Below are 21,897 nucleotides of genomic sequence, written 5' to 3'. Positions count from 1 at the left end.
TCTTCTTCTTCTTCTTCTTTGCATTAACGTCCCACTGGGACATAACCAGCTTCTCAGCGTAATGTTCTTATGAGCACCTCCACAGTTATTAACTGAGAGCTTTCTTTGCCAAAGTTTCCATTTTCACATTCGTATATCATGTGGTAGGTACGATGATACTACCCAGGGAAGTCAAGGAAATTTCCATTACGCGAAAGATCCTGGACCGACCGGGAATTGAACCCAGACACCTTCAGCATGGTTTTGCTTTGTAGCCGCGGACTCTAACCACTCGGCTAAGGAAAGCCCCTTTACTCCTTCTAACTTCTAAAATCAAATTTTGCTTAGACGTGACATCCACATTCAACAAATCCAAAATACTGTCTCATATGTGGAGTAGATACTCCCGAGCGCCGAGCACAATCCTTGTGCCGTGCCGAATGTCATTGACCTGAAACCGCTTCTAGTAGCAGTCCCAACGACAACGCGATGGAAAACACAAATCAGACCAGACTTTCCTGCGAAAATGCGGGGGAAAATAACTCCTCTTCTCAGACCGGGGCCAACGTGTACCGGCCTAGTACTACTAGTAGTTAGTGAGTGACAGAGCAAAGTAAGATGTTACCGAAGTACTTTAACCACATTATACACGTAGAGTAGTGCAAAGACAAAGTTCGGTCGGTGTGTGACGAAAAACCGGAAAGGGGGAGGGGTTTCGCGTTGGTGTCTGGTAGCCTTCTGGTCAGCGCCAGTCGTTCAAATCTCAGCTCAGTACAACGGGAAGAACAATCACACACAAGCGAGGGAGGAGGGGGGTGCAACGAGAAACCGGAAAGAAAACAAGAGTATAAATAAAACGTAATTGAATCATACCCGCACCATTACGGAAAAATAAGTTTTCACTCAAAAGTAGCATCGCCGGGGAAGAGAAAAAGTAAGAAGCGTTGTTACGAAATGCGAAAAAAGTGTGCTCGCGTCGTCGTGGTTTTGGGTGGTAGTATTCTGATAGTAGCTTTCGTGCTTTTGTTGAGGGTTGCGTGGATAGAAGACAAAAGTAAGAGAAGAATAAGTTCAAATGTGTAATTTTGAAATTAAATCAGAAATTTGTGCATAATCTTAAACTTTTTGAACAGGTTGAGATTAAATTTGGCTTTTATACAGAATAATTTTAATTATCTCTGCATGTCTTTATCCACTAAAAACAGTTTCGAAGAATGAAAAATCCCCGAAATGCACAAAGCAAAGCAAAGCCATACTGGAGGTGTCTGGGTTCGATTCCCGGTCGGTCCAGGATCTTTTCGTAATGGAAATTTCCTTAACTCCCCTGGGCATAGAGTATCATCGTACCTGCCACACGATACGAATGAGAATATGGCAACTTTGCAAAGAATGCTCTCAGTTAATAACTGTGGAAGTGCTCATTGAACACTAAGCTGAGAAGCAGGCTTTGTCTCAGTGAGGACGTAATGCAGAGAAGAAGAAAAAGATGAAGGATGTTTTCGGATGATAAATTTTCTAGATAGTTCAAAGTGAATGACTTCACTTATTATCCATTTTTATATACAAATTCATGGAGTTGCATGTTGGAAATACTTATAAAATAAAGTTGAATGAAAGGTCTCAAATCCATTCATCTTCGATTTGATTCCGATGGAACTCAAACAGCAACCCTTTCGCAAACTGTTGCACCCCGAAATGGCCGTCTCCACTCACCAAGAAACGGAATTTTCTGCACCTTCACGACCGGTCAGCGTAATCTTTCATTCGCACCAAATCTGCAAATCGCCCGGAACAAAAACAAATCCCAAACATGGCTTGTTTTGACGCGTACCGCCGATTCTCTTCTGGCAGGTCGGCAGCTCTCTGACGCATTTCGTCAAACTGGTCCACCTCCGCCGCGATAATAATGGCTTCATCCATACCACCGGCCTTCCCCCTTTGGCCAATGCTCACTTTTACAACAACTGTGAGAGAGCGGCTCGCTGCCGGATTTGTATGACTAAGCAGTAAAAAAATATCTCCTGCCCGATGACGAACGAATGGAGTTGTTGGCGACCGACGGCAACTGCTCTAGCAAACTGCCACATTGTACTGTCAAATGGTGCTGAGTAGGGTGCGACTTATTTTTTAAAAGTTCCCAAAACCAAAATTTTGTGTGCTCTTTTGAATTGAAATCTCATAAAAAAGACACCTCAAAGGTGACGCGACCAATTTAAAGGTGAATTTTTGAGTTATAAAACAACAGAAACTACTAAAACACCTGTAATATTTACGAAAAACGCATTTTTTTTTTTCATTCCAAACATTACAATCATTTCTTAAATCTAGGCGTCCTGTGTTATTGGACAATACTATCATCCTAATTTGGTAAAACAAATTTAAGATTTTATTAACATTTTGTTAACAACATATTACATTTGATTTGCCGTAGCAGTTCAGATTTTTTACAGGTGAGTTGATATCAGCTGCTTATAAGAGAAAAAAAAAACACGTTTTCAATTTACTTAACCTAACTTAACCTAAATATATACCGCATTAATCGTGGCAATAGAAGATTGTAACGATTTTTGCCTGAAATAATTAATGATTTTATTTGACATTTGTTCCAATGTTTCAACATTGGATATTCTATGTAACTCATTGGTACTATACCAGGGAGGAAGCTTCAGAATCATTTTCATAATTTTATTTTGAACTCTCTGCAGAGCTTTATTCCTGAATCCTGGTATTACAACAGCTAGTCCATGTTGGTACAGCATACAACATGGCTGGCCTGAAAATTTGTTTGAATATCAAAAGTTTGTTCTTAAGACAAAGTTTTGATTTTCTATTAACAAAGGGATAGAGACATTTTACATATTTATTACATTTGGCTTGAATGCCCTCAATGTGATTTCTGAAAGTTAAATTCTTATCTAGCATGAGCCCTTCATACTTAACTTAATCTGACCAGTTTATTGAAACCTCTCCCATCGTGACAACATGTCTACTTGAAGGTTTCAAATAAAGAGCTTATGGTTTATGTGGGAATATTATTAGTTGAGTTTTGGAAGCATTAGGAGAAATCTTCCATTTTTGCAAGTATGAAGAAAAAATATCCAAACTTTTTCGCAATCGTCCTCTTTCGGAGACTGTGTCATCCGCAAACAAAGATTTTTGACATCCCTGAGGTAACTCAGGTAAGTCAGATGTGAAAATATTGTATAATATTGATCCCAAAATGCTGCCTTGAGGAACACCAGCTCTTACAGGAAGTCTTTCAGACCTGGAGTTCTGATACTTAATCTGAAGTGTACGATTTGACAGATAACTTTGAATTATTCTAACAATGTATGTTGGAATATTAAAGTTTTTTTTAATTTTACGATCAAACCTTCATGCAAGACCAGTAGAATAGCCTTCAGATTTTTTGGAACGGATCAAATTTGTTTTACGTGAATGTTGATGAGTGGTCGAATGTTCATGGCGGAATCCGAACTGTTCATTGGCAAAAATTGAATTTTCGTTGATGTGGGCCATCATTCTGTTCAAAATGACCTTTTCAAAAAGTTTACTGATGGAGGAAAGCAAACTGATTGGACGATAGCTAGAAGCTTCTGCGGGATTTTTGTCTGGTTTTAAAATTGGAACAACCTTAGCATTTTTCCATTTGTCAGGAAAATATGCGAATTGAAAACATTTCCTAATTTATCAACTAAGAATGATAAGCTACTTTCTGGAAGTTTCTTGATGAGGATGTAGAAAATTCCATCATCGCCAGGAGCTTTCATATTTTTGATTTTTTTTTTAAGAATAGTTCTAACTTCTTCCAAATCAGTCTCCCAGTCATTTTCGAAAACGTTCTCTTGATTGAGAATATTTTCGAAGTCCTGAGTAACTTGATTTTCAATTGTACTAGTAAGTTCTAAATTAAAATTGTGCGCGCTTTCAAACTGCATAGCAAGTTTTTGAGCTTTTTCGCAATTAGTTAGTAATAATTTGTTTTCCTCTTTACCGACATTGAAAAAGGAAAACAAATTATTACTAACTAATTGCGAAAAAGCTCAAAAACTTGCTATGCAGTTTGAAAGCGCGCACAATTTTAATTTGGATTCTGAGGTTTTTTCAAAATTTTAGATTTTCCAAAAGGGCTTAGAGCCAGGTTCCAATTGAGAAATTTTATTTTCAAAATTTTTGTTTCTCAATTGTGCAAAACGTTTCTTGATTTATTTCTGCAAATCCTGCCATATAATTTTCATAGCAGGAACGCGAGTGCGTTGAAATTGCCTTCGCCTCACGTTTTTTAAACGGATCAAGAGTTTGAGATCATCGACTTTAATTACGGATTCGAATTTTACTTCACATTTTAGAATTGAAATGCTCCTGGCTTCAACAATGGAATTTGTTAAAGTTTCTAGAGCATTGTCAATATCAAGTTTTGTTTGTAAAGTAATGTTAACATCAAGATTAGAGTCAATATATATTCCAGCCGGCTCGAAAATAATTGAAAGTGGAGCTGATAGGATTGAGAATCGCTTCTTGGGATATTTGAAACGTAGCAGGGGCATGATCAGAATCAAAATCAGCATGAGTAACTAAATGGCTACAAAGATAACTAGAGTCGGTTCAGTCCAAATCAATCGTAGATGAGTTTCTAGAAGAGGAAAAACACGTAGAGCTATAGGGGTATTGAATTGAGAAATATCCTGAAGAGCACTCATCAAATAAAATTCTGCCGTTGGAATAACTTTGACAATTATTCCATGACCGATGTTTGGCATTAAAGTCACCAATTACAGTTTGGAGCAAATTAACTTGCTGTCCAGAGCATTGAAAAGGCAAGTAGACAGCTATGAAAGTATATTTGCCAAGCTGTGTTTCAACAGAAACTCCTTAAGTTTTAAAAACTTTAGTTTCAAGTGACGAAAACAGTTGATGTTTTATATGCCTATGAATCATGATTGCAACTTCTCCACATGCCCCATCAAGTCGATCATTACGATAAACAAAAACGTTAGGATCTTTTCTAAGTTTGGATCCAGGTTTTGAAAAGGTTTCAGTAATAACTGCTATATGCACGTTATTAGCTGTAAGGCGGCGTCCATTTATTACGTAACGTTAAAATTGGAAATTTTTGACCCCCTCCCCCCTCCATAACGCTTTTTGTATGAAAAATTTGAAATTTTTGCATGAGCCGTAACGCTAGAGCCTACTCCCCCTCCCCCTAGAGCGTTACGTAATTTGTGGTTGCCGCCTAAGAAAATTAAACAGCTTGTCCTCTTTACCATTCAAAGAACGAGCATTCCAATGTCAAATATTTAAATTATTATTTATTGGATCCATTAGAAAAACGTAATCAATAACAATTTGATTAGTAAATTTTACACCAACTTGGACTGCTTCAGTCATAGTGGTGGCTTCGAACATTGCATCAATCATTAGATTCAATTGTTCAGTTAGAAAATTAAAATCAGAAGCAGACATATCACTTGAACTGGGTACATTATCTGATGATTTTCCGTTAGAATTTTCGGTAGACGAAGAGGCGGAGTAGAAGTTTCCTGTAGCGGCAGGGTTTTTTTTCCATTTGATTTGAAACAATTAGAACGGGTACTCATAGTATGTGAAGGGGAGGAGTTCAAATTACTTGCTACGATATCGGCAAAGGATTTGATTCTACCCCATTACCCCGAATCCCATTACCCCGAATGTCATTAACCCGAACGCCATTACCCCGAATTCCAAAACCCCGAACGACCCATCACCCCGAATGACAGCACCCCGAATTCCAATATCATGGGGAAATGCCATCAATATCATCATCCCAAGATAATTGTAAATTCGGGGAAATAGCATTCGGGGTAATAGAATTCTGGGTGATGGCATTCGGTTAAATGGCATTCGGGGTAATGGGGTAGAATCGAATAAGCATGATTATAATCTTCCTGATGGGTATGATTCTTGATCATTAACTGAAAAATGAGCATTGCTCGATACTCTACCACAGGGGAAATCCGGAAACGAGTCTCAACGACACGCCTACGCGAAGCGCAAGCCCAAAAATTTGACTTATGATTGCCCCCGCAATTCGAGCATATAAACTTGGTGGTATCTTCCTTCACTGGACAGACGTCCTTAGCGAGAGAAGAACCTCCGCGAATCATGCATTTAGCATCCATGCGACATTTTTTTTGTACCATGGCACCGACGGCACTGGGTTCTGGTAATTTCCTCCAGGTTTCTGGAAATGTTCCAATGCCACACGGAACATAAGTCTAGCTTTTTCTAAAGCTTCAATATTATTTAGATCTTTTTTGTTAAAGTGAACTGAATAATAACTGAATAATATAATAATAATATTCTTGAGATAGCCCTTTCCGAACAATGCCAGATTGCGTTCTCTTTTTCATAATGATTTGTTGGACTGGGGAAAATCCAAGTAATTCATTTATTCCATTTTTGATCGCTTCATGTAACTTATAGTCACTTGAGAGACCTCTCATGACGACTTTGAACAAACGTTCAGTTTTGTTGTCATAAGTAAAAAAATGTGTTTCTTCTCTTCAAGATGTTTGAGAAGAAGTTCGCAATCTTTAAGAGTTTCCGGCAAAACACGACTGTCTCCTTTCTTTGCGATTTGGAAGGAAACCTTGATTTCCCTAATGGAGTTCAAGATCTCCTGCCTAAATCCCCCTAATTCGGAACAACTGACCATGATAGGCGGCACTCTCTGCTTCCTTACTTGAATCAAAGAGCCTGAGCTTCGATTTGGTGTTCGGAAAATTTGTCTAGAGCATCGATAGTCAACATTATCCCTTTCACCCTTGGAAGAAAGTTCGCATTCCGGAGAAACGTCCTTTCTTCCATTCTTGCCACGTTTAGTGACAGTTTTTTAGAAGGAAGTTGTGAATTCAGAGATTCATCCTTCCTTTTGTTTGTTGTTGCAATCATGTTTAGTGAATAAACGAAAGAAGACGACACCTCCTAAGAGGTTTTTTTTTTTCAAGACGGTGTCCAAAAAGGATTACCATCGCTAGCTTTCGCCAACGGGTCCAATGAAAAATCGAAGGCATGGGTCCAAACAAGGATCGTAAAGGGATCTATAATAGAAAAAATAGTACTGAAAAGTACTGTTCTAGTAACACTGAAAAGTACCGTTTAAATTTTAGCACTGAAAAGTACTGTTTTATTGCTTTAGGTAGTTTTAAAAAAACTTTCCAAAAGCAGAGAGAATTCGTGTACGCACAGCACGAAGGTACAATGCGCACGAAAAAAAAACGATATATTTTTCAAACTTTTGTCAGTTAATCGATGTTACGATTATTTTGCATAATTTTTTATTGGTAATTTTGTGTTTAGTTACAATGAATTGAGTTTTTGTTTTTTTTTTTCAAAAGTTGTTGAATTTTATTTACACATAAGACAGAGTTGGTGGTCTAATGGCTACCCCTTCTGCTTCATAAGCAGAAAGTCATGGGTTCGATTCCAGTCCCGTTCCTTTCCTCGTACTTTGTAGTGTACCATTTACTTGCTTCTATCTCTCACTCACTTCAACTATCCGGTCTACTGTGGGCCAGTTTTAAATGCAACACCAATTTCTCCCCCTTCCTCTCATTTTTCTGCATTCTGATGCGGCAGGTGCCATTGTTGTCTAAAAAGAGAAGATCACTAGCACTTATACGCTGAGCGTGTCTGTTAGTACAAAGCAGTCATCCAGTCGGTTGCTTGTGTAAGTGGGCGGCCAATCAAGCTCAAGCAAGCTCAAGATTTGAATTCCAGAGAGCTTACGAACTTATGATTTTAAAAACTTTCATAAAATAAGATGCACCCTACTGAACCTCCTCCGTTCAGCCACATTCAGTTCGACGGAGAGGAGACACCGCAGCAAGAGAAATGTAGTTCAAGACCTTTCCCACCAGCCGAATAGCGCGGGACATGATCGGATTATGACGGATGGACGGACAGTCCGTTGGTAAGTACGGTCGGTCGGTTGGTTTGGCTTCTCGGCTTCGGCGGTCAGAGGTACAATAATGTAACAATTTTCGGTGTCAGCAAATCGGATTGATGGCACGGCGGTGATCAGGTTTCTTCCGCTACTCACATATTTTGGAGGATTTGTTCGTGATTGAAGGGAGCCCAGTTTCGGACCGGGTGTGATGGGAAGTTCCCGGACTGTCGAACGTACATGGGATTTTTTTTGGTAGCAATGCAAATGCAGTCATCAGTGATGATCAGAAATGAATTTTGATTCGCGTTCCGCTGCATTTTACTGGATGGCTTGCTGAAAGCTGTCACGTTATGTTTTATTTTTGCATTACTATTAGAATTGTGAAAAAATATTGAGTAATGAGAAAATATCTTCTATTTTTAGAATCTTTGTCGATTTTCATCATTGTTCATCTGGTTCTTGAGATATTTAAATCTACCAAATTTGAAAATATCCGAAGAGTTAATTTCAACTTCAGAAAATTTGATCAGATTTTTGTTCATTAGTTTTCATAAAAACTACGTGTTGGAATCTTCATGATATTACGCCTGTTATTAATCTACGTTTTGTTTCATTTGCTCAGAGTTCCAAAGATTTCTTCAGAAGTTCTTAAAGTGATTACTTCACGAAATTCTCAAGGAAATTTTCGAAAATTTTCTTACAGGAAACCCTTAATAATTTGACTATATTTACCTCCAGAAATTTGACGATTCCTCCAGAAATTCTTCCAAGATGATGATAAGATTTTTTCAAAAATTTTAGTGAAGAATAGTGATTCCTCGAAGGATTTTTTCATGATCTCTTTCAGAAATTCTTTCAGATATTGTTTCAAAAATTAATTAATTGTGTACGTTAATGAATTTATCTAAAAAATTACCCGGTGATTGTCCCATGAATTTTCTTGGGATTACTTTCGAGGATTTCAGAACTCCTTCCAGAATTCACTGTTAATGGATGGATAAATGACTTGTAAAATCGACGTTGGAACTCCTGGACCATTTTTGTAGGATTTCCGGCCAAAATCTCTTAATAAATTTCTACAGAATAAAACCCTAGAATGATCTTTTGTAGGTTTTCTTGAAACAATACCTTTACGATTCTGTGGAGGATTACCTAGAGTACTGTAGAAATCTGTGCAAGAATTATTGTAAGAATCTGTAAAGAAAATTTTCTGGAAGATGTCAAAGCTGATAAATTGGCTCTGTCTCAACTGGAACGTAACGCCAGAAATAAAAAAGCGGACTTTGTAGATCACTTGCGAACACTTTCCATGGCACTTTTTATTCGCATTTTTCGCTGAACCACTGTTGACTACCCTGCCCTGTAGAATCTTGCGATAAGTTTAGCGCCACGGCACCGACAAGAAGTTCTTATCTCACACACGTGCCGCAGGTCGCGAAATTCAGCACGCCTTACGATGGTTTCTTTCCGCGAGGCGCCGCCATAGCTTCGGACCGTATCACTCACGATTTTTCACGGCCTGCCTGCCCTGCCTGCTGTAGTCCAGATGGGTTCGCTCAAGCCCCTGCTCATGACACCCCGCTCAAAGTGTTGCGCTAATCGCACGGTTGTTTTCCTGATTAGATTCGGCTTGGCCCCATTTAAATGAGCAGCAGCACCTCCGCTATGGCATTAAGGTAGAAGCAGCGATTCGTGTGGGCGGCGGCTTAGGTGCGGTTGGTTAGGGATTTTGCTACCCCGCCATCCAGTGTGCAAATAGACAGAGCACAGGTGGGTTATCAGTTGCGTCTTACTGTTTTTTGCTGCATTGCTCAGTATTTGAGGATCTGCCGCTTCTGTCTGGGCCACTGATAAGCTCTCGGTCTTTATCATGTGATTAGTTCGTTTGATTTAATTTGATAGAGCAGCTCCAAAAAATCAAGTTTTTAACCCCTTTTCTTTAATAATATTTAAATTACGATAACTTTTTTCAATGCTTTTGCTCCAAATTTTTACAAGTTCTCAAAAACTCTTCAATTTTTTCGATCGTTTTGTTCCGGAGATATTCCGGAATTCATTGGAGGCATGGATAGCCATGGATGGTGTGGATAGCCACTCGTAGCCTGATTACTAGTAATGATTCGTCTGTCATGCACGGGTCGAAGTAAGTTTTGGTCTTATTTGATTTTGCTCCATAATCCAGCACTAATTTTTCAATTCCTACCAATGCACACGATGCCCATCTCAAAGTCTGTGATACAACAGTCTTGGGCCACTACAGATGAGTGACCGCTCCAGATGCGAACTCGCTTCAAATCATGATCATCATTGCAAATTTTAGCCAATTACCCACGTGGAGGGCGTAAATCAAAACTCCGCAACCGGAAACGGGGTACGTCCCCTGTGTCTATCTATCTATCTATCGCGCCGTGCTACACAGAGAGATGCGTTCAATTAGTACACGCAACTTTGTAAGCATCGAAGAGCTAATTTCGCTTGAAATTCAATTCAAACTGTGAAGGAACACCGCGCCCCCCCTCAGACCATCTTCCGCACTAAGGGATATTTAGTCAATCGTGCTGGCTAAAATTGTTTCGATGCGTTTTTCGCAACTGTATTTCGTTACATCATTGCGACTTACACACATAAACATCGTCTGTTTTATTTCTCAATCTTTATGTAGTAATGGCATTATGTACGTTTTGGCATTGAGAAATATAAAAAATGGTGGTCGTTCATAATTGAGCAATTCTCGCTGAAATCAGGCACGCCATCGTTAGAATTCCAATTTTATGTCACTGATCGCTAATACAGGTCGGACTCGATTATCCGGAGACTCAATTATCCGGGATTCGATTATCCGGAATTTTAGACTCGATTATCCGGAATTAGTTTTTTGATGTTCTTGTTTTTCAATTTTTATGCATAAATCTGAGGTAATTTGGTATTGCAATATACAATATAAATTGTTTTGCAGTTTTTAAAGTATTCAAGAGAAGGGGGGTTTGAAAAAATGTGTTTTTGAAAATGATGATCAAAAATTTTATTTTCTTCTAAAGACCCCTACTGTTCCTAGAAATAATTTCTGGCTACGCCACCGCATCATATAAATAAAACATTGAAAAAAAAATATTTAAGTTCTTTTATCGAAGATTTTAATTTTTTTCTTAGTGATTCGATTATCCGGAGGATTTGATTATCCGGAGTGAAAAAAAATCGATACTCCGGATAATCGAGTCCGACCTGTATATGCTTAAACTAAAGGGTGTCCCTTTCGGTTTTCTCAAATTGGTTGTTTGTTTTTTTTTTATTAACGACACTTTACACGTAAACCGTGCATTCGTGTAGGATATTTATACAAATTCATTAATTAATTTTTCTAAGCACCTAATTCACGAATCATATACAGATCAAATTCATTCATTAATTTTTCTACACTTTCTCGATCTAGTAACTCTCCAGCCTAAATCAGGAGACTGTTTTCTGCCCACTTAATTGCCAGATTCTTCGTCTGCACCGAGTGTTTGCGTTCCTTCTTGCTCTTCGCTCGATGTTCTAGCTGACAGCCGCCGTTTCGTGGATGTTTCTAGTTCGCTGTCTCGTTCGCTGCCGTCGTCGTCATGCGGTGTTGGTGAGTTTGTCGTCTTTTGAATAGGTGACGAGTGTATGCTGTTATTCTATTGTTATTCGCGATGGCACCGGCTTCTCCATCCTCATTCGTACGACCAGAGTTGCTCACTGTCACTATCAATGCTTAAGGTGATTATAAAACGAAGCCAAACTTCGAATTTTCAAGAGCACAAGATGAGAGTATCTGACAACAGTTCACGTTAAAAACCAATCAATTTGCTTGCTTGCTGGTGGTGACCAATGGGATAAATTTTCAACGCGGAGCACTGTTTGGTTCTCAAGTCTTGTGCTCTTGAAAATTTGAAGTGTGGCTTTGTTATATAATCACCTTAAAATTTGCTGATTTGTACAGGCCGACTGCGATACAAATCGAATCATTCCATATCACATCAACATCATGCTGTCTACTATATCACCAGTGCATTGATGGCGATAGACTATGGATATCACTGATGGGTTAAGTTTAGCTTTAAATTAGACAGATAAAATGGCAATTTATCAGTACGATATTTTTGACAGTTTTGCAGATAGACTGAAACTATGTGTTGGTCACTGAAAAACATTAATAGCATGGATAATGACCACGTGATTACTCATTCTGCTGTGATTATGATCTAGAGTGCGATGTCGCATCACTGCTGTTGTTTGTCAAATCAAAGTGATATTGATAGCTCGCAAGTGATATTGATAGTTTTAGGCCATCAGCCATCAGCTGATATGATTGACATTAGGCAACTCTGCGTACGACTCGCACACCGTTCGGAATTCCCGCAAAATACTTTCTCCATAATAGTGGCGATTCCCTAACCTCAAATCTACCTGTTCCACGGTTACAAATTCTTGACTTAAAGTAACAAATTTGCATTTAATAAGTAGAGCTTTGTTAGAAAAGAAGATTCCAACCATTAACAGTGTGCTTAATAATCTAAGTTTGCCGAATTAGGCATTTTTAGATTCGTAGAACAGGTAAAAGTGAGGTTTCCAACTATTCATGTTTGTCACAAGCTCAATTTTATTTCAAAATACGACCGAGTTTCCAAAACGATTTTTGGCCAGCTAGATTCACCAAATCCCCCTTAGTGCGCCGTTCGTCCATTCTGCTTGCAAATCCAATGAGCAGAGCCGAAAATGCTTTAATTCAATCAACGAACCGGTCCCATTCGTTTATTAGCGTTTTGCGTCTTCCCGGGAGGGCCCCGGTTCATCATAGACAGATCCGGAACGATAACGAAGGAAGGCAACGTTTCCATTCCGTAGCTATCGCTGCTTTTCGCACACAACGTACTCTTGTAGTGTCTAGCAGGTTGAGCACACCTTGAACGACGTTGACTATGATTACAGCAGCCCCTTAACAGCATGTTTGAAATTTGTGATAAGTGTTTATTAATTCGGCTATGGCTCATAAATTTCCCAGTCAGCCAGCCACGACAGCAGAGGCTTAGTTCAGCAGCAACAGGGCCCCGAAGGCGAGCATTGACTTGTATAGCTGCGTATCGTCGTCGCTGCTGGGACATTTTACAAAAGAGTTGAACGGCGTCGGATGATGATTCCCAAGCAAGACTGGAAGTGGTTGGCATTTAGCGGTGGACAAACAACAAGCGTACGACGAAATGCTTCGATGGCTGGATGAGATGGAACGACTAAATCAACAAATGGCGAAAAGGAGCCTGCCTTTATACTGCGTGGTCAATGCGACTTCTATTGACCATATTATTTGCGGATTTTAAAGGAAAGGCCTTAATTGTATTTGAACATCTGATACTGAAAACCGTGGAATCTTAGTTTTGACTCAATGTGTGCCTAAGGGGTAACAATTTTATTGAATTATTGCTTGAAGCTCTTTTAGCCACTGAAATGTGTATGGGCATATATTTTTCGTCTGACTCGATTTTAAAACAGAAACGTTACATAATCACTAGCACACATGGAAAATAAAACACTGTATATAAAAAAACACTTTCCAGTAATCTACTATTGGTTGTAGTTATAGTCGAGTACTATTAAAAACACATTTGTATACTATTTTAATTGAGGAGGTTTTTCATGTTGTAATAATTCTTTAGAATTTACTTCGTTGCGTTCCGTTCCAACTAGGACATAGCCTGTTTCTTAGCTTAAATTTCTCCCAAAGATTATCTAAAGATTTCTTCTATAGACTATTTTAGTAATTCTTGCTCCCCATACTAACTGCTCCGTTACAATCCTTTCCAGCAGTCTTGTGAACACTTCAGTAGTCACGCTGTCGTATTTGGTACAACACAGGTAGGAAAACCTCTCTTCTCGTACACAGCATCAGCGCGGTGCTTCTGGCGGCGGCCAATCCAGCGACGACCGTTCTGTTGAACGTCATCCTTGACATCCCTCAAAGTAGATGCTGGTTGGTACCACTTGTCTCACATTCCTACGTAGACATTTCTGACATTTCTACAACTGCATGGAGCCTCCACGCGTGTACCCTCAGCGTCATTCAGATGTTTGTCGTAGTACTGCTTCCACCTTTCGATCATCGCGGGTTCGTCCGACAAAATGCTCCCATCATCTCTGCACATTTAAACTCGTGGCACGCAGCCTTTGTGAGATGCGTTGAGAACTTCCGTAGCTCCATTTCTTCATTGTGCGCCTTCTCCAAGTGGCGCTTGTTTTATCTTGAACAGATGGGTCTGCTGGGTCCACTTCTTTCTATAACGTTCCACGTTCTTCCGACTACCTTGCAGTAGCATTACTGACCGCACTGTGTTCTTCTCGTCATTGAAATAGGTCTTATAATTTGAAGAAATAATACACAATGTTTTAACTTTATTCATAAATATTCTTAAATAGGAAAAACAAATGATTTTGAATGTTCAAAGTTATTGAATAATGTAAAAACCACTCTTCAACTAACCGAAATCCCTCTTTCTCTCCATTCCAGATCATCAAAACGTCTCCGGAAAAACCACCACTTCGGTCACCTTCAACCAGTTCTCATGGGCCACCGTGGCGGAAAATTGCCGCCGCGATGTCCACACTTACCAGTAACGCAAACAACAACAATAACAACAATCTTATCTCGAACAACGCATCCTCAGCTCAACTCAGCAGCACCACCACCACAAGCGCCACCTCCAACAACAACAACCCGAACGCCATCAACAACAACAACAACCCGGCGGGTGCACCGACGACGCAACACTCCCATCACCACCTCTACCAGAGCGCCCTGGCATCCGGAGTCCGAGGACTGTTCACTCGCAGTATGTCGTCGACTTCGGCCAACGGCGCTGGTGGCGTCGGGTCCACTTCGGGTGGCGCTTCGGCAGCAGGTGGTTCGGCCACGGCTGCCACCCCGGCCAGTGCAATTCCCGCCGAGTTGAACGTGATGCTCCATGGGTACCATCGGAAGCTGAAGACCAACAAGAAGAAGTACTTTGTAGTGTACGGTGATACGCCGGACAAAAGTGCCCGGCTCGAGTACTTTGACAGTGAGAAGAAGTTCAAGCAGTCTTGGCTGAAGAGCACCACCTCGGTGCAGGCCAAGCGAAGCATAGTGCTGCGCAGTTGTTTCAACATCAACAAGCGGCACGACATCAAGAAGCACGTGATCGCCCTGTACACCAAGGACGACTGCTTCTGCATAGTGTTCGACAGCGAGGAGGAGCTGAACCGGTGGCTGCGGACGCTGCTGTCGTTGCAGCGGGGCGAGGAGTCGGAGGGCGAGCCGCCAAGACCTACTTTCGGTGAGTGCGTTTGGGTGATTGAGAATTTAAGTTCTAATATCCTGTAATATAATGATTAAAATTACCAACCTGATATCGAAAAAGAAAACACAACTAGCATTGGATACATGCACATCGGTCTTTTCGGTTGAGGAGGACCTTTGAATCGTTTTCATTAGAAACTAGTAACTCCGTAAAAATATATGCAGGAATGTATGAAAAGTGATTCCGCGAAGTACTCTGGACTTCGTCTCTTTCAAAAAAGGGTCTTAAGCTTCAAGAGTTCAAAAAAAGACTGTGTACGTGGAAACCCTATTCTGTGTAATTTGTTCTAAACCGTTATTTAGTCATAAATTTTCAGTTAGGCTAAACAAAGGCCGTTGAATTATACATCAAAGAAATAAAGACTTTTCTGAGCAGTCTTTGGAGGTATTCCTGAAGGAATCATAGGAGAGATTCTTGAAGCAATCTTTCAAGATGTTGCTTGAGTAATCCTTGGGAATATTCCAATAGGAATTCTTGGTGGTATATCTGGAGGAATCCCTGGACGTATCATTTATCATTGGAGGTATTCCCGGAGGAACCCTTGGAGCTATTCCTGGAGGGATCGCTGGAAATATTCATCGACGGATATCATGTCGAGTGAAATATCTCGAGAGATTCCTTAATAAATACTTTCAAAGATCCCTCTTGGAATAGCTCTAGAAATACTTCAAAGAATATCTCCAGGAATATCACCAGGAATTCCTGTAGAGAATATTTTATGAACAACTTCAGGAATTCCACCTGGATGACCACTAAAAATAGCTCCGCAATTTCTTCAAGGGTTTCTCTAGAATACCTCCAGGGTTAATACCAAGACTAACTATTTTCTACTAGGCATACCTACAGGGATTCTTAAGAAATAATTTCAGGGTGTCTTTTAGGAATACCTCCAGAGACGTCTCTAGGAATATTCCAGTGGTTATTAGAGGAATACTTCCAAGGTTTCTTCCTAGAATATCTGCTAGGATTCCAGGATTCCTCAAGGAATTCCTCTGAGTGGAATCTCTTGCATTACTTTCAAGGATTGTTAAGCCATTTATTCGGGAAATTCAAAGAAACTAGTGATTTCTTCAGTTACTTTTCCAAGGATTCCTGCAGAAATTCCTCCATAGTTTACTTTTGAAATACCGCCAAGTTTTCCCGTAGGAATATTTCTAGGGATTACTCTAAGAATATCTCCCAGAAAACTTTCAGGAATATCTCCTATTCCAGAATTCCAGGAATGTCTTCAAGGATTTTTGAAATAATTCAATTTATTTATGAATACCTCAAAAATTTCTCCAAGAAAACCTTTAAGAATTTATCCAATAATACTTCAAAAGATCCTTCTGGAATACGGCCAAGTATCACTTCTAGAATACCGCAAAGGATTTCTCCAGAAATACTTCCTATGGCCACCGGATACCGGTGGTAATCCGGATTTCCGGAAGCATGTCTTATACAACAAAATCAAGACGTGTTTTCAGCAAAGATGTCAGTTAAAATTTAACAAAAATTTTGAAGTAGAAGGAATCTGTCGATGAATTTCTGATGAAATCCCTAAAGGAATTCCAAGCGGAGCAGTCGGGAAAATTCCAGGGTGAATTTCTGAACGAAATCCTGAAGGAATTCTTAGATGTGATTTTAGAGGAATGTGTTTCAATTGTTCAGTTATTCAATTACAATATTATAGAATTGACATCTTCTGTGATTCCATCATCAAATAAAGAAAACAAAGACAAACTAATTTTCAAAACCGGGAATGGTACTGGTTGAGTGAATTCATTCGGAAATTTTCCACACTGATTTTGAAATACTATCAATTCTAACAATCGGAAGTGTCCATTCTAATAAAACGCAACCCCATCATCGTTGGAAAGTGTATCGACCCATCTACGCATCCAAAAACCGCCTGAACCGAAACACGACTCGCCATCAGTCCTTGACTATGGGTTATAACTTGCTCGATTGATTTTCAGTAACCTTTCACTTTGTTGGAAGTGGCGCTCGTTAAAACTATGTATCTATAACCGTATCTCAATGGCAGACCGGGCGCTGTCGGCTGTCGTCGACAGCCAGGCCACAGCTGAACTTGAATCAATCTTCCGTAAACGATGGCTAATGACGAGTCACACATCAAATATAATGTCCGAAAAAAGAATTGGACAAGGGACGCAATATCATATACGTAGCAGAGTTGAGTTTCTCTGTTCGCGTTTTATGACTCTGCGTGTAGTTACAACCAATAAAATACAAGAAACAAGTGTTCTTCTCCATTGATCCCGAATTGGGGCTGCTGTCCTTTCTAGTCGATTGACACATTCGTATTGCAGGGCTGGTAGCAGGTCTCTTGTTAATGACTTGGTCTCTATTTGCAATTCTATAAAAAGTCTCTATTCTCAACTCAAAAACGGTTGCGCATTTAGCCATCGTCAGGTCTACCTCGCTCGAGATGTGTATGAAAAGCTAGCTTTTTTCAAGATGTATGTACTCTACCCCAAACTTGGGGCAATGAAGGGTCTCCAAAGTCTCTTTTTTTCCATTCACAAGGAAAAACTTGTGAATGGAACCTGTTGTAAAATTATAGAGGCTCCAGAAATACCTTCGGAGATTCTTACGTGATCCTTTCACGGGATTTTCAGGCATTTTTTTCTTCGATGAAATGCTTCAAGAATTCTTCTTCAGAGCTTTCTTCTAGAATACTTTGAGGAACTACTTCACTGATTTCTACAGCAATACTTCTAAAGATTTATCCACAAAATTTGCCAACGATTCGTCCTGAAATTCCTTCATAGATTTCTCAAGGGATGCTCAGACAATCTGCAACACTCCAACACTACTAACTTTATTAACCGTCTAATACCCAACCCCGCCTTTAGATGGGGTACACTTTGGAATTTTGAGTATATTTTCCTAGTTGGGAAATCAAAATGATTTTATGTTTGGTTTAAACTTTGGGCCATAACACGTACATTAGGAAAATTTTATACGACTTTTGATACATTTTTGTATTTTTAAAAAATATTTGAAAAATTGTATTATTTTGTAAACTAAAAAAGCCCGGGTCTTTTATATTTTTCTACAATCAACCAATCATAGAAGAAGAACCTGGTTGAGTTGAAATAGTTTCAAATCGATTTTTCGTAAGTTACACGGAAAATAAAATATGTTCCAGAGAAAATTCGAAAATTTTATATTCAAAAGTACTGCAAAAACTCAAATTTTTATTATTGTCAAAAATTGATTCCCAGAAGAGGAGGCATGCTCAAGAACAAAAATTAGAAAAATCAAAAACCAAAATTATTAAATTTACGAATAAGAATAAATCATTGTCCAAAACGTGTTTAGTTCGATTTGAAAAAGCGAAAATGTTATTTAGTTTTAAAATAAAAATGTGGGTATTGGAGGGTTAATTTGTACAGGAAATACTGTAATAAATTTCTCAGGTATTAACCCAGTATTTATTCCAGTTATTGTTCTATCGATTTCTAAATAGAAATAGAAATTGGTTTGAGGATTGTTACAGGAAACCCAACAAGAATCCCTCCAAAAGTTCTCAGTTTTTCTTCTAGTCATTTGCATGGAGATTTTTTCATGAAGAAATTCCTGGAAGAAACAGGGGAAAAATGTTTCTTCCAGGAATTTTTTCAAACAATTTCATCAGGGTTATTAATGGAAAAATATTAAGGACGTTTTCAATAAATTAGATCAGCGATTATTTATACATTTACTACAGATATTTATCCAAGAATTTCACCTGTATTTCAAGCATGAACTACTTCTGTAGTCCATGCAAACACTTTCCGAGCAAATTCTCTAGCAAAGTCTGCATTATTTACACACTTCAAGCGCATTTTACGGATTCCACCGGATTGTATCGCAAACTCAACACCTGAACAGTTAGGTTAGTTAAAATACTGAAATGCTGTATTAATTTTACAGATTTAGGTGATTTTTCATTGAAAATTGCAAAAGAATATTTCTTTAGAGAAACTTGCTGTATACTATCCTATACCTTAGAAATTTATCTAGAATTTTTTCGGAGATTTTTGCAGGAGTTCATCATTTTTTTTACTGAAGATTCATTAGAAAGAACTTTTTGAGTTCCGTTGGAAATATTCCCCGTAGTTTTTCAGAAATTTCTATTGTGATTTATGAAAAAATTTCTTCACGATTCACTGAAGATATTCCTAGGATAGTTCCGACACAAACACCTTGATGGTATCTTAGGAGAAATCTATGGTGTGAGTCCTGAACACACTTAGAATAAATTGCAGTATCCTGTGAAATAAATCGCCGAATTTGAACTGTAAACAACGAAAATACAGAATTTCTTGTGAAATAGTATATTACTATTTTACCGACAAAATCCGTGAATACAGGCAAATTTACTGTAACCCTGTGAAATACTAACGCACAGTTTGGTGACAGCATTAATTTCACCGAACTTCTGTGAAATCATTTGACAGCCACTCGGTCAGGCAAGTGCTCCTTTTGTTTCGGTTTTTGCACATCACTAATAAGCAGTGAAAGCTGGCTTAGTGGTAGCAAGCTTGCTCCTTGATCGGTAGGTCTGGAGTTCGATTCCCGGTTGAACCATTCTCGAGTTTTTGTTATTGATTTTGTTCAATGATTTTCAAATTGTTCGGTGATTTTTCACAGAACCTTGAGCTGTTGAGATTACGATGCAATTTCACCGTAATTTTCTTTTTTAGTCTGAATGTATTCTTAAAGAAATTTCTGGCTGAAATCTTAGAAAACCCTGTGCGAAAATTGTGTAGGATTTTTTTAGAAAGTCATGGAGCCATCTCTGTAATCTGTGAGTAATTTTTCGAATAGTTAATAAGTTGAAACCTTGAATAAAAGGATTCTGAAAAAAAAATTGGAGAGAATTATATGAAAAACTATAAAACAATCAAAGGACTGAAATTTCTGAAAGAACTGGAGATAATGTGTTGTCCCTGGTGTTATTTGTTGAACAATCCATGGAAAAAATTCAGATTTATTTCTTGCAAGTATTTTGAACAAATTTTTTGAAAAAAATAATTAAAAGTCTGTAAGAAATGTAATGAACTCCTTTGGAAATCTTTGGAGTAATATCTGGAATTTGAACCTGAATTGCTGAAGAAATTTCTTATAAAATTCTTGGATAAAATCATTAATAAAATGATACAGTAATACGAGCAGTCGTTCTTGTCGTATTGTCATTAGGATTTCGCAAAAAAATGTTAGAAAACATTCCTGTTTTGTTTCTATCTGGTTCTCCTGTTTTGGTCTCTTCCTGGTTCCTGTCTGGTATCTTTTCGATCTCGTTCTTCATTCATGATGTTTCTAGAGTACGCTACCAGCCCTGTACAACTGAAACAGTCGTCGACATCCACACGCGGCTAGAATCCAATTGGTTCGGCAACAATGTTCGCCCTACGTGTCTCATCGAAAATTTCTGGCTTATTTCGGTCGTGTGGAATCTGCTGCTGCTGCCACTGTTGGGTATAGCTCTTCCACTTTATTGGTTTTTATAGGCGATAAATGATGAGATAATCAGCCCGGTCCATTCCGGGTAGCTATTATTGGATCGCCAAAATGTTGGAATGCCGCAGCAAGTTTGTTATGAACCGGCCTCCATCCGCCACCAAACAGAGAAACCGGCCATATAGGTAGATAGGTATTTGCAATCCCGATCAGAAGAAAATAGCAGGTCTGTAACAATGACAAACTAAACTGGGCTATAATACTTTGACTTATTTTTGATTTACTGTTATTGTAATAAGTATGAAGACCTGGTAAAATCTATAGCAAGCTTTTATATCATTATTAGCTGTTGATAAGCTTTTGGACGGGTTAGGTGGTCTAATAGCTACCGCGTATGCTCCATAAGCAGAAGGTCATGGGTTCAATCCCAGGCCTGTCTCTTTCCTCGTACTTTGTAGTTGTATCTTTCACTTGCTTCTATCTTCCAATCTTAATATATCACAGTTGAACTTATCATATTTGATCTATCACAGTTCGTAGCTTTTGCTAGAACCATAGACGGACAAAAAAACGTTTCTCTACGCTTCCATTCTTCCATCATTATAGCACGCCTTTCCTTACGCCTGATACATAGGCAGTCCGCTAACTGAATATCAAGCCTCTCTGCCATAAAATTATTCCAGCACTACACCTTTTCGCATGAACTGGCGTAGATGCAGGGGTATATCCAATCTACTGTGGGAGCCAGTTTCAATGCATCATAAATCCCTACCCTTTCCCCTCATTGGTCTGCATTCTGACGTGCCAGGCTCCATTGTTGCCTAAAAATAGAAGATCACCAGCACGTATACACTGAGGATGTCTGTTAGTCCCAAGCAGTCATCTGGTTGGTTGCTTGTGTATGTGCAGCTGATCTGGCGATACTGGAGTAGCAACCATGGGCAGCCAATCAAGCTCAAGCTCATTATTAGCTGTTGATAAGCTTTTCTTTTTTATTTATCTTGATTGAACAAGATTCAGAGTAAAGATTCAGGGATAATTTACAAAGGTTCACAATAACATGAAAGGCAAACTTCCATTGGTTATTCAATACCAACTCAATAACTTATTGAGTTCTTGCTTTATAACTTTCTGTTACGTATTTAGTATTTAATTTATTATGTGCAGGTGTTATTTATAGATATTTTTGAT

At 38.9% G+C, this 21,897-nt stretch overlaps 1 protein-coding gene across 8 annotated transcripts in view; it reads left to right on the top strand.

Annotated features, from left to right (window-relative positions):
* Positions 1-21,897, top strand: part of LOC5569675 (insulin receptor substrate 1-B) — a 665,066-nt gene that overhangs the window by 197,946 nt on the left and 445,223 nt on the right. For all 8 annotated transcript variants that reach the window (XM_021845092.1, XM_021845096.1, XM_021845093.1 and 5 more), the window contains one exon: positions 14,427-15,231. In XM_021845092.1, the coding sequence (XP_021700784.1) occupies positions 14,514-15,231 (718 nt within the window). In that variant the 5' untranslated portion in view covers positions 14,427-14,513. The remainder of the gene's footprint in view (positions 1-14,426; positions 15,232-21,897) is intronic.

The sequence above is a fragment of the Aedes aegypti genome, chromosome 2 (genome assembly GCF_002204515.2).
Source record: "Aedes aegypti strain LVP_AGWG chromosome 2, AaegL5.0 Primary Assembly, whole genome shotgun sequence".
NCBI lineage: Eukaryota > Metazoa > Arthropoda > Insecta > Diptera > Culicidae > Aedes > Aedes aegypti.
Note: the sequence above shows the minus strand (reverse complement) of the source record. Positions and strands in the feature narration are given on the sequence as shown.